Source organism: Suillus subalutaceus (genome assembly GCF_016647625.1).
Source record: "Suillus subalutaceus strain FC151 chromosome Unknown DFJ58scaffold_10, whole genome shotgun sequence".
NCBI classification, from domain to species: Eukaryota; Fungi; Basidiomycota; class Agaricomycetes; order Boletales; family Suillaceae; genus Suillus; species Suillus subalutaceus.
Window position 1 is genome coordinate 188,025 of NW_024540259.1, and position 11,399 is coordinate 199,423.

The following is an 11,399-nucleotide window of genomic DNA, read 5'->3' on the forward strand; positions in this document are numbered from 1 at the left end:
GGTGACAGCAAATATTAAGAGATTCAATGTTGATCTTTGCAAGTTGAACACAACCTAGGCTGCCCCTTCATAGGAAAATGCGGTCTGCAGAAGTACTGTCTTAGCACCTCTTATATACTAATAAACCCCACTAACAGTGGAATTTAGAGCTGGAGATGGTTATGGCTTAATTTATTTTTAGAAAAATTAAAATTAATATCGTTTATTGTCATTGTCTAATGACACTACGTACGGTATACTCGTAGTATGGCTCGGTTTGACCTGGGTAGAGTTTAAAAATCGGATAAAGATAGTCCAGTGTTTTGGTGAGTCGGGGGGAGTGTCTTCGACACTTGGGCAGTAAATAACGAAATGTGTGATGGGGTACCGAACATCAGCGCTCAGCCCCAGTACTATAAACGAATAAATACATCGGCCTTTTGTTGCTTCCGGCTGTGGATTTGAGTCCTGGCCCAGGCAGTTGTGCGCAGTAGACAAATAAAAATGATTTCGGCCAATGATTTTTGCGGCGCAAGGTCATCTCGATTCCACCATTCCGATCACATCAATGGTCATCAGCGCCCGGGCGCCCCCATTAGACGATCCGGGTTGGTCCATTATGCCATGACTGCACTCTGCGGAGAGCTAGATTGGACATCGTGGAGCCACGAGTGCCAACGAAGCCCGCTCCATTCGACTGAATGATAGCATCGATGAACACCGGATACCTGGCAACAGGAACAATGTCCAGCATGAGAATGAAAAAATGTCATTTAATCGGCTCACCACTTTCCATATATCTCTTCCGTGCGCTCTGTCGCGTAATCTACCCACGTCCAGCCCAACGCCCTGACCCCTGACCACCATTCCGGGTCAAGTTCATCACTCGTCATGATGACCTGTGTGACCTCGATTCCTTTTTGTATGCGAAGTTCCTCTTGCACCTCAGATACCCTGCGCGCAATGACAGACAACGGGGCGAAGCACTGATCCAGAGGAATACCACGACATTGATCGCCGAAGTCACCGTGCCGTGCGTGAACAGATATATACTATGTAAAGTTAGGTCTGCAGATCAACCTATACCCAAAAGTTCCACTCACGGGAGGCGTTGGTTCATCGACTGGCACATTCATGGCGCGCCGGGCATGCGCATCGGCAAGCCTTTCTGTGCTTACATTCCATCGCATGTGTTGGCCTACAAATCTCCATGCAGGAGAATAATCCCATTCCCATTCCCATGGACGTTGGGCACCTATGAAGTAAAGGAAATCGAAGCATAGCAACTGGTCATCTGGGGGGAGGGAAACCTGATGCTGAGGAGAAGGATGATTCTGTAGTCCCAGGTTGTCCGAGCGAGCCTGCGGAAACCCAAGTGTTGCAAGAGACCAAAAGGACGCGTGATCGTCTTCTATGCCAGGAGGTGTCAGCTTGACCCAATCTGGGGTTCGCGTCCACGAGATATCTGTGATGGCCACACAGTTAATCGCTGGTTAGGGATGTTCGAAGTTGTCTCACCGAGCTTGAGCCGGTCTATGGTGGGACTTCCCCGTGGACGGGGATCCTCCTTGTATTTCTCAACGCTTTCCCAAACACTCCAACAACCAAGATCATCGAGAATCTGACTTTCCGAGTCCTTTACTTCGTGCCATTGAAGTAAGGGAATCCCTATGGCTTGGCTAAGCCGAGGGACGTCAATTATTTCCCCAAAAGCAAATGGAGGTTCACTTGGGTCGATATGAGAAGAAAGGAATTTCGCAATTATGGGTATACGCTCTGTAATGAGTGCCAGGTAAATTAAATTGCCCTAGTATTTGTGAAGAACCGGGACAACGTTGGAAGTGGATTATTGACTTACATAGGTCATCACGTCATTCGCTAACAAGTAACTGAGATCAGTGGTGCAAGTGGTAGTTGGCTGGAGTTGACGTACTCCATCCAGCTGAAGTCCACGATGTAATGTATTTTGTGTCGTTACGAAGGTTATCTGAGACCATTTTTGTGAGATGCGAGGAACGTTTTTGCTGATTGACTGACCTCGAAAGCGTTGGGTGGGTGGACCTTGGACATATGCCTGCGAGTTGAAGACAGCAGAATATGAAGGCACATCTTGTGTGTCCAGATGGCTCAAAGGCTTGGGTAGGAGAAATCCAAAGCTGAGCAAGGAGATACCTGCCAGAGCAGCGCAGATCGTTCCGGGAGACAGCTTTTTGCCTTTAGTTGATTGTGGTTTGACACGGAACGTAGGAATAAATGGAGTCTCTGGATCGTCGTATGCATCCTGTCTGTCCATGACACGTGGAGTGGGAGCCTTGAGGGTGCTCAATCAGGATCCTTGTATGCCGATGATGATGGTATGTATTTGGCCATCTGCGCTATGTGAAACTCAGGGCAGCGCCTGGTTAACCTCCCATGATATATTCGGCTGTCGTCCACGGTGACGCCACCCGTTCCGTGTGCAGTCAACGCCCGCCGAAAGGTACCACGTACCCCTCTAGTCTCAAAATCATTTGATGAAGCGGAAAAAACATCGAAGCAAACACTACTTCAATTTGACAATTTCAAAGAATACCTCGTCCGGATTCTTCCGGTGTTCCTGAAATGCCTGGTATCGGACTACTGTGTCTCACATACCGTGCGAACACGCTGCTGGCAAGGGTGTATATTTCAATTTTCCGACGGTTAGAGAGGGTTTTCGGAGTACACAATAAGCACTTGCCTTACTAAACAGGTTCCGGGCCTTGATATTTCGGAAATAGAGCACTATGGTCTGGCGTTCCATAAAAAGTCTACCACTTTGAGATTGCAGGTTGCAGTAGTTGGAAGCGTCGCCATAAATTTGTTCATTCACTGGGGAAAGATGGACTCCACTGAACACTTCAATAAACCCGCCCTCACAAAGAGGATAGTAGGGATGGAGAGAATCGTCGATTCAAGGCAAAAATGCATGGCCGAACAACTGGTAGCGTCTGCATCCGATGTATTCGCAATTGAATCTACAACGATGGTCTCCAGACAGGGGCAACTCCCTGAAGTGAAGTGAATGGCCTGGAAGGAAATGTGTCCTTCAGCAGGTATGGCTAGGTGAGAATTGAAAACACAGCTGTCCATCGTTTGATGATGCGTAGATGACGGAGATTTGGTGCATACTATGCATAGAATCTCTTGATATCCGACCCATCATTGCACATTTTTGACGGCGGGTATCTGATTGCGCATCAGAGTTTTCCTTCCTGAGCGACGCTTTTAACTATTCTTTTCCACCCGTGCTCCCGTTTGGGTCATATCTGGCAGTCGGTCTCTCACCATTCGCATCAAACGCCTTCCTGTCCATCGTAGATTTAGCTCAATACTGGGTTCCTCGAGCCACTGTCTGAGATCATCGGCACACCCGGGTAAAGACTAAGGGATAGTTGGAACAACTGCTAGCTGAGATGGAGGTTCCTCCATATAAAAGGACAGAACAGTCTGGCATGTTGTTGACGATGAACATGAATATCTCCATCAGAAGTTTCAGTGGCAGTACTCCAGAGTACTCCATGGATGGAGGTTCGACATGAATTTCAAATCGCACGTGTCTAATGCTTTGTTTGGCAAAACCATTGGATCCAAACAACACCACCTAAGGATGATTCTGATTTTTTACGTCCTCGAATATCGTATCTGTCAAGTTCATTATGGCTACCACAGGCCCCTTCACTGGGTATCGCCAAGTGGATTCCTTCGGTCCCGATGAAGAGTATTTATCAGACGACGAAGAATTTTATGTCACGCTTGATCTCGGTACTGTTGAGCCAACCCTACTTCCAAGCAGCTCAACCTATAGGCTTGTAGTAAGCACAAGACCTCATATATTATAGGCATCACTACAAGGCAAAAAAGGGCTTGGATACGCCTACGCCATTTCTGCAGCTTTCTGGCTCCTTCTTCAGGGGTCGGCATGACACACTCCTTGGTTCGGAGCTCTTGTTCACGGAAGGAAAAAGTATGTAAATGTTCTGTCCATCAAAGTAAATTGACATTTCTCTCGATCAAAGATGATTCCGAAAGAAATACGCGAGCTTTAACGCACGTCGGCGTCACTGAACGACGTATCCGGTTTAAGGAGGTGCAGCTACGGTCGAAGGCCCATGAAAAATTGGAAGAGGCTCCTGCTGTCGGTGCGAACTCTTACCATAATGTGGCACAAGCAGAAGATGCTGGGCATTCACTTGGACGCATGATTGGGAGTGTTATAGAGCCCCCATCTCGAAAACGCAAGAAACGCCGTAACAAGGGGAAGGAGAAGGAAACGTCCCCTCAAGAGGAGGGTAGAGATGATGCCATGGATACCACTTAATTCTACCGTTAAGGCGATTAGCTCCTACCATCTTAATATTATCATTCTGCATGTGTCGTATCTGTCAGCCTTCAAGCTTCGGTTGAATTGCAGCTTGAAAATTTGGTCGAAATATTCATACTTTACATTACAATGCACTTCGGATAATTAATTAAGCAAAGCAACCGGTGATGGTATCGCAAGGAGAGCGGGAAGAGATTATACTCCGACACTTGCATCATCCTCTCGCATCCCGAATGGAAAAGGTTAGATCCAAAAAGTATACTATACGAAACCACGGGGTCATCACAATAGATGTGCAGCACGCAAATTTGCTTCTGCAGGCTCCTGTTGTGTCGCGACCACGAAGGGCGAGCCGAGAGACGTGTGCTCACTGTCTTCAAGCGGCGCGATATTGAACGCCTGCTCAATATTTCTCCTCGCCGCAATGTCACGAGCGATATCCTCAGGTGATTGGGGTTCGTGTGCATTTGAGGCGCGGATGGCAGATTCCCAGTTCTTTACACGCCAGAAACCAACTAAAGAGGAAAGGAGCAAAAACCAACCTGCGAAACAGGGTAAGTAAACGGGAAAAAATGAAGACAGGTAACGCGTACCGAGAGTCATTAAAAGAAATGATAGCCACTCTCGTGAAGACATGCTGAGAACAACAGTATGGTCCTGAGGCATGGGAGCCGAAGGTGAAGGCGGAGCGGATAGCATGAGGACATCAGGAGCGCCCTTGCCGTCAGGCGTGGGAAGTATGTTATCCGTCGCAGAACGAGAGTAAAAGCCATATTGGATCAATGTTAGTCCAAGGCCAGCTCTCGAGCCAAACTTTGCGGCGTGTGTAGTATGGAGAAGGTATGTGAGGAGGAAGCCGATAAACTGGAAGAAAAATGAGACGAAGAGGTTCGAAATGAATGCGAGGATAGAGCCCGAGGGAAGATCGCCAACGATCATCCCAGCATCGGTATCCATTCCGGGAGGAGCGTGCACAATCGTATCCCAATACGGGGGAACAGCATCTGCTTGGGCTGCTGCATAGGACTTGAAAAATAATGAGGTAAGGTATATTAGAAAATGAGTGTAGGCATACAGGTGGAGCAGTGCTCTGCGTCTCCTCAGGGACCATGTAGATGGTGCCATCTTCAGCTGGTATTGGTATTGAGGACGCGGGTTTGACGACGACATTTGAGAACACTCCATCATTCTGTATCCCTCCACCCCTCACTCCAGTGGGCGGTTCATGGGTCGGGACACGGACGTAGTGAGTGGGTAAGATGGCCCCAACTGCCCTCCGCAAGAATGATGGTCGAGGTAATGTCGTACCCAAAGGAGAGGTTGGTAATTCGCCGTTTGAATTGCCTATATCGTTGGGCAAAGCAGTTGCTAGAAGCTGCGGGGGAGAACCAGGAGGTGGGCGGTCGTAATCGTAATTCCGCTCAAAGTCATAAGTTCCAGGAACTGTTGTACTACTTGACGTGCTTTTTGGGGGATCTGCGACGTAGGAAAGGGTATCAGCGCGCTGGTGATTGGATTGTGGGCGTTCAATGTAATCCTCATCATCGCCATCAGACTCAAAGGCGTCGTTGAGTTCACGATCAGCATCCCGCGATGACTGCTGTGTTGGGAGCGGTGCGTAATGTGCAGGCATGGCACGTCGCGTACGTAGGATATGTCAGGCCTGCAGAAGCCTGCAGAGGTGCTATATAGTGTAAGTGAGCGCTGCCGCTGCTGCGGCGCAACCTGTCCACGCCAAGTTGAAGTTCTCACGACACAGTGACCCGAAATTCTCTTCACTGATTGCAACTTGTTTTTAGCTATATGACTTGCAGTCGTCGTTCCACAGCTATCAATGTTTGAATGTATCATCGAGGACGTCAGTATTGACCAGCACTAGAACGCTAGCCGCATGCTGCCATCAGCCTGCATGTTGCATGTCTTATGAATAGTAGAACTGTGACTTACAGTACCGTCAGGAGCTCGTCTCACAATGCAACAGCGCATTCTAAATAAAATCGTGATTGATCATTGCTTTCTAATGTATATAATGAAATCTTGAGAGCATCAGAGCATGTGGAGTGGGGTGGTGAATGAATCAAAATATGGCCTTTATATCACCACCGTCACTTGAGTCACTGGGTATTACTCGATGATAAGAGCTAGCGCTCATGAGTCGTACGTTAACACACAACGTACGCCAGCCTCATATAGCTAATCTGTGATGAAGCTTCTGAGCTCGGCCGCATGTTCACCCGGTCACTCAGACTCTCGTGGCACTCTTACATAGGCTCATCGATAATATAAAGAACTGGGAGTTCGATTCTTAATCTGCAACCAACCATGTCTTCTTTCACTTATCAGTTTGACACACCGACCTACAAGGGCATCTCGACGGTCCCCACTGGCCTATTTATCAATGGAAAGTTTGTTGAACCCGTAGAGAAGGGCACGATCGAGTATGTGCTTATCTTTACCGCATTCAGCGTCTGTCTGATGGGCCTCATCGACTTAGCGTCCTGAATCCGGGTAGGTCAATCAACCGCTCATGCTTGATAAACTTTGACAGCGGATGCAGCCAATGGAAAGGTCATAACCTCGGTCGCCGCTGGTACTGCTGCGGATATCGACATTGCCGCTCAGGCTGCAAAGAAGGCTTACAAAGAGCGCTGGGGCTTGAAGGTCCCTGGTGCGCAAAGGGGCAGAATGCTCAACATACTTGCAGACCTCCTCCAAGCCAACGCTGACGAATTCTGTGCCTTGGAGGCTTTGGACGTAGGTAGGGTGATACTTCAGCTAGATATGTTGCTCGTGATGTGACCTTATGTGCAGGTAAATCCTTCAACAGCGCCCGGAGGGCTGATATCCCCGGATCTATCGCTGTCCTGAGGTACTATGCAGGATGGGCGGACAAGATTCAAGGGAAAACCATCGAGGTCAGAAAGGCCTGACATGTCTCCTTCGGGACAATTCTAATCTATACCCATCTGATAGACGAACGACAAGAAGCTGGCTTACACCCGTCACGAGCCCATTGGAGTTGTGGTTCGTGCTCTCATTTCATCGCGCGGTGAAGATATGCGAACTCAGCATCTTACAGGGCGCGATCATTCCTTGGAACTTCCCTCGTATGTTCATTTAATCCATGTTCAGTGAGCGCATAACGACGTGAACAGTCACAATGCTAGCGTGGAAGATCGGCCCAGCTCTGGCAGCGGGCAACGCTGTCATCCTGAAACCCTCTGAGCTGACACCATTGACTGCGCTTCGTCTCTGTCCTTTGTTTGTTGAAGCGGGCTTCCCTGCTGGTGTCATCAATATTGTCAACGGATACGGTAGTACCGCGGGTCAAGCCCTCAGTGAACACATGACAGTCGACAAGATAGCCTTTACAGGGAGCACACTGACTGGGCGCAAGATCATGGAAGCCGCTTCTAAGACCAATTTAAAAAAGGTCACTCTCGAGCTTGGAGGCAAGAGCCCTAGTGTCATATTCGACGATGTAGACCTGGAGCAGACCGTGAAGTGGGTTTCACACGGAATATTGTATGTCACCTGCATCGTAGCCGAGCCTTGCTCACTCTCCTCACAGCATGAATCATGGACAAGCGTGTACCGCAGGTTCCCGCATATTCGTTCAAGCAGGAATATACGACAAATTTTTGAAGGCGTTCACCAAACATGCCCTGTCTTTGAAAGTTGGCGATCCATTTGCACGAGACACTTACCAAGGTCCACAAATTTCGCAGACGCAATTTGAGGCGAGCGCCCATCTAATGTACTAGTGAGCGGTTTTGCTTACTTTCTATTAGCGGATCATGGGATACATCAAGTCTGGTAAAGAGGACGGCGCAACCGTTCATATCGGTGGAGGACGTCATGGGAACGAGGGCTACTTTATTCAACCAACCATTTTCACGGAGTGCAAGCCAAATATGAAGATCGTGCAGGAAGAGATATTCGGTCCCGTGGCTGCGGTCATTAAATTCACCACAGAAGAGGGTAAGCACATACCCCTACGGATGTATCCGAGTGCTGACAAAGTATCATAGAGGCCATTGAGCAAGCGAATGATACTCTGTACGGCCTTGCTTGTTCTGTCTTCACCAGGGACATAGACAGGGCGATTCGAGTCGCGCATAGTATCGAAGCTGGTACCGCATGGGTAAGCACGAGTAAGCTAGCATTAGGACTGCTGATGATTTGATGGACATAGATCAATTGTCACAACTCCACCGAATTGAGCGTTCCGTTTGGTGGTTTCAAACAGTCAGGCATTGGGCGTGAGCTTGGCGAATATGCCTTGGAAAAGTGAGTCAAGACATGGTGATATGGCGGCTTCCACTGACTTTTTGTTCCAGCTATACAAACGTGAAGGCTGTTCATGTTAACATCGGACACCGTCTTTGAAAAAACAGACATTCGCCGTGCTTTGTATCAATATTATCTACGTGGTGTCTGTTAAGAAAACGGAGTACCGGAAAGCGAACTTAAAACAACGCAATGTATCTATGTTGTCATTTCTAAAGTAGCACCACCATTATCCCTCTTTAAATCTGTGGACTACGGCAATATTAACCACAGTACCATACCACTCTTCGATTTCTGCCTTTTAGCAAGGCAAAGCGCTTGAGCTGCCTCAGGCCTCAGGGGCGTTCATTCCATTTTGGGGAATGTGACGTACTAACGTAGCGTTACAGTCGGGTCGGACCAACCTCGCAGTGTACCTTGTCTTCGATTTGTCCTGTGCTCTGGTATTTATTGTTGCTGGCAATGCTCAGGGTAGCCTTCACAAGGTTGTGCATCCCGCTTCGGAATTGGCCCCTTGGCACTGTGAAATACCTCTCTCGATCCGCACCGGGGAGGCCATCATCTTTGATAGTATGTCGTATTATCTCTCGGCTGTCATCTATGGTTCATTCCATGGTTGATGATCAGATTTCTAGTACACTCGGGTCGCGCTGGACACTGAGTAGAAGTCGCTCCATTTCCTCCGCGGCGACTAGAGAAGTTGTTTCTTCGGAGCAGTTGGGCGTCACAGAGCCTAGAGTTCATAATGATATCCCTGTTGCTAACGCTGATGAGCGCAAAGTATCCATTCTTTGGGGCCCACAGCGTTGGTCTAGATTGTATGGACCTTCTACCTCGTAGTGATTCCTGATCTGAACGTGCAAACTGTCAGTCACCACATCTGGTTGCGCGACCACTGCAGATGCCCAGACTGTTTTCACCCGATAACAAAGCAGCGACTGCTCAACACGTTCGAGGTAGTCCAGTGGCAGGATGGTAATGATGTCTTTACTAAGAATTGACGTTTCCGCAGATTCCAGCTGATATCAAACCTATACATGTACAAGGCTCTACAGATGGCCTCGAAGTTATCTGTATGTTGGCTTAACTGAGTTCTCTACTCAACTTGATTTGTTACTTAGGGCCCGGAACTAGCACGGAATCTCACTCATCGGTATACCCATGGACATGGCTACAAGCCAATTCATACGATCCAGCTCTTCAAACAACGCCAAATCGGTGTGACATTTTCTTTCATAATCCGTACCTTGCGCTTATCGTGCACTAGGAAAGTCCTTTGGGGATCAAAGATCGAGAAATCCCCACCCTCTGTGACTTATACCGAGGTCATGGACGATAAGGGACTGCATAAGTGGCTGACAAACGTTGTACGTAAATCGAGAGCTTTGGGTGCTTGTCTCATGTGCATGCAGGAAACGTTTGGCTTTTGCTTCGTCTCAGGGGTCCCCGCAACACCTGAGGCCACAGAGGAACTCTGCGAACGTATCGGTTTTATCAGAGAAACCCAGTGTACGCCGTCTCTCCTCTCCTTGTTCCTCCACTCCCGGTCTGAATGCACTTAGATGGGAAGTTTTGGGAGTTTACTGCTGATCTTTCAAAAGGAGACACCGCATACACCACAATGGCACTGGGAGCGCACACAGATAACACCTATTTCGTATGGAGTATGCTCATAGTTCTCGTCGTGCCACTGATTGATTGCGAGCGCAGACTGACCCTTGCGGTCTTCAACTTTTCCATCTCCTATCACATACCGAAGGCTCTGGAGGAGCAACACTTCTCGTAGATGGTTTCTATGTCGCTGCCCTTATGAAAGAGCTACATCCGAAGTTCCATGATCTTCTTTCCCGTGTGCCTATTCCAGCTCATGCAGCAGGAGAACCGTCAGCACTGTACACTCCGAGTCCCCCTGCAATGTACCCCCCGTTGCGATATCACCCGAGCACCAAAGAACTTGTGCAGGTACGGTGGAACAACGACGATAGAAGCGCGATGAACCACTTGCCACCAGACAAAGTGGAGGAATGGTAAGTGAGCTATATGGGTCAGAAAACTTTGCTTTGCTTAATCTAAAACCCCAGGTATCAAGCAATCAAGATTTGGAATGAACTCTTAACGAAACCTGATTCAGAGTATTGGATCCAACTCACTCCCGGCACTGTATTAAGTAAGTCCTATCCGTGTCTGCCTGCCATATGGCTTGATCTCGTCTCTAGCGATTGACAACCATCGCGTGCTTCATGGCCGATCCGCATTTGATGGTAAGCGCCGCGTGTGTGGTGCCTACATCGGCGTAGACGAATACCGTTCGAAGCTAGCTGTCCTTAAGGAGAAATTCGATGGCGCCGATACCAACGGCCAGAACAAGGCGGGGAAACCTGTGGATAGCAGAAGCATTTGGAACTCCAATCTATGATTCGAGTGCCACTTTGGTCCTTCATGAAAGTTCGATAATGATTACGATTTAGCCTTGACAGTACGAGTGAGGTATGTATGCGAAACAATTAATTTCAGAACGGGCATCGAATTTGTCACTTTGGCTGCCCGCAGTACCTCGGACAAAAATTCGAGAATGTCCTCTTCACCTGGTAAAAGAAAGGCACACATCTTTGTCGTCATTCATATCTCATGTGTAACTTCTTCGAGCGCTTGCAGGAGTAGACGTTCTGAAGGGGTCGTCACCTCACGATAGTGCGCTAACCGGATGGCGGAATGAAGAGAGCTGGCGTGTATCGAACGGTTTGCACCCAGGGCTCTTCATGGCGTTACAGGATTAAGGAACACTTTC

At 48.4% G+C, this 11,399-nt stretch overlaps 5 protein-coding genes across 5 annotated transcripts; 3 read left to right on the forward strand and 2 right to left on the reverse strand.

Moving 5' to 3' along the window:
- Positions 1 to 200: 200 nt before the first annotated feature.
- On the reverse strand, positions 201 to 2,708 carry DFJ58DRAFT_677853 (uncharacterized protein). Its single transcript, XM_041383153.1, has 7 exons — positions 2,017 to 2,708; positions 1,913 to 1,966; positions 1,838 to 1,857; positions 1,498 to 1,786; positions 1,083 to 1,444; positions 766 to 1,031; positions 201 to 707 (listed from the first exon to the last, which is right to left on the reverse strand). The coding sequence occupies exons 1-7, from the start codon at positions 2,270 to 2,272 to the stop codon at positions 575 to 577; spliced, it is 1,380 nt and encodes a 459-aa protein (XP_041248942.1). The 5' UTR covers positions 2,273 to 2,708; the 3' UTR covers positions 201 to 574.
- Positions 2,709 to 3,490: 782 nt separating this feature from the next.
- On the forward strand, positions 3,491 to 4,394 carry DFJ58DRAFT_763979 (uncharacterized protein). Its single transcript, XM_041388651.1, has 3 exons — positions 3,491 to 3,812; positions 3,862 to 3,964; positions 4,017 to 4,394. The coding sequence occupies exons 1-3, from the start codon at positions 3,657 to 3,659 to the stop codon at positions 4,316 to 4,318; spliced, it is 561 nt and encodes a 186-aa protein (XP_041248943.1). The 5' UTR covers positions 3,491 to 3,656; the 3' UTR covers positions 4,319 to 4,394.
- A 404-nt stretch (positions 4,395 to 4,798) lies between these two features.
- DFJ58DRAFT_612199 (uncharacterized protein) lies at positions 4,799 to 5,954 on the reverse strand (the record flags this gene model as incomplete). Its single annotated transcript, XM_041380906.1, has 3 exons — positions 4,799 to 4,863; positions 4,915 to 5,347; positions 5,397 to 5,954. Coding segments are annotated over 3 exons (1,056 nt in total), but the record flags the coding sequence as incomplete, so codon positions are not given.
- Positions 5,955 to 6,424: 470 nt separating this feature from the next.
- DFJ58DRAFT_763982 (putative 1-pyrroline-5-carboxylate dehydrogenase) lies at positions 6,425 to 9,008 on the forward strand. The gene is made up of 12 exons (XM_041388652.1): positions 6,425 to 6,759; positions 6,816 to 6,829; positions 6,879 to 7,079; positions 7,133 to 7,236; positions 7,295 to 7,345; positions 7,401 to 7,428; positions 7,477 to 7,846; positions 7,893 to 8,061; positions 8,113 to 8,302; positions 8,353 to 8,465; positions 8,517 to 8,611; positions 8,662 to 9,008. The coding sequence occupies exons 1-12, from the start codon at positions 6,644 to 6,646 to the stop codon at positions 8,708 to 8,710; spliced, it is 1,500 nt and encodes a 499-aa protein (XP_041248945.1). The 5' UTR covers positions 6,425 to 6,643; the 3' UTR covers positions 8,711 to 9,008.
- Positions 9,009 to 9,223: 215 nt separating this feature from the next.
- On the forward strand, positions 9,224 to 11,027 carry DFJ58DRAFT_652952 (Trimethyllysine dioxygenase; the record flags this gene model as incomplete). Its single annotated transcript, XM_041381713.1, has 10 exons — positions 9,224 to 9,429; positions 9,483 to 9,567; positions 9,624 to 9,684; positions 9,733 to 9,829; positions 9,879 to 9,978; positions 10,024 to 10,120; positions 10,174 to 10,268; positions 10,322 to 10,638; positions 10,693 to 10,778; positions 10,828 to 11,027. 10 exons carry the CDS (start codon positions 9,224 to 9,226, stop codon positions 11,025 to 11,027), a joined length of 1,344 nt encoding a protein of 447 aa, XP_041248946.1.
- Positions 11,028 to 11,399: the final 372 nt, after the last annotated feature.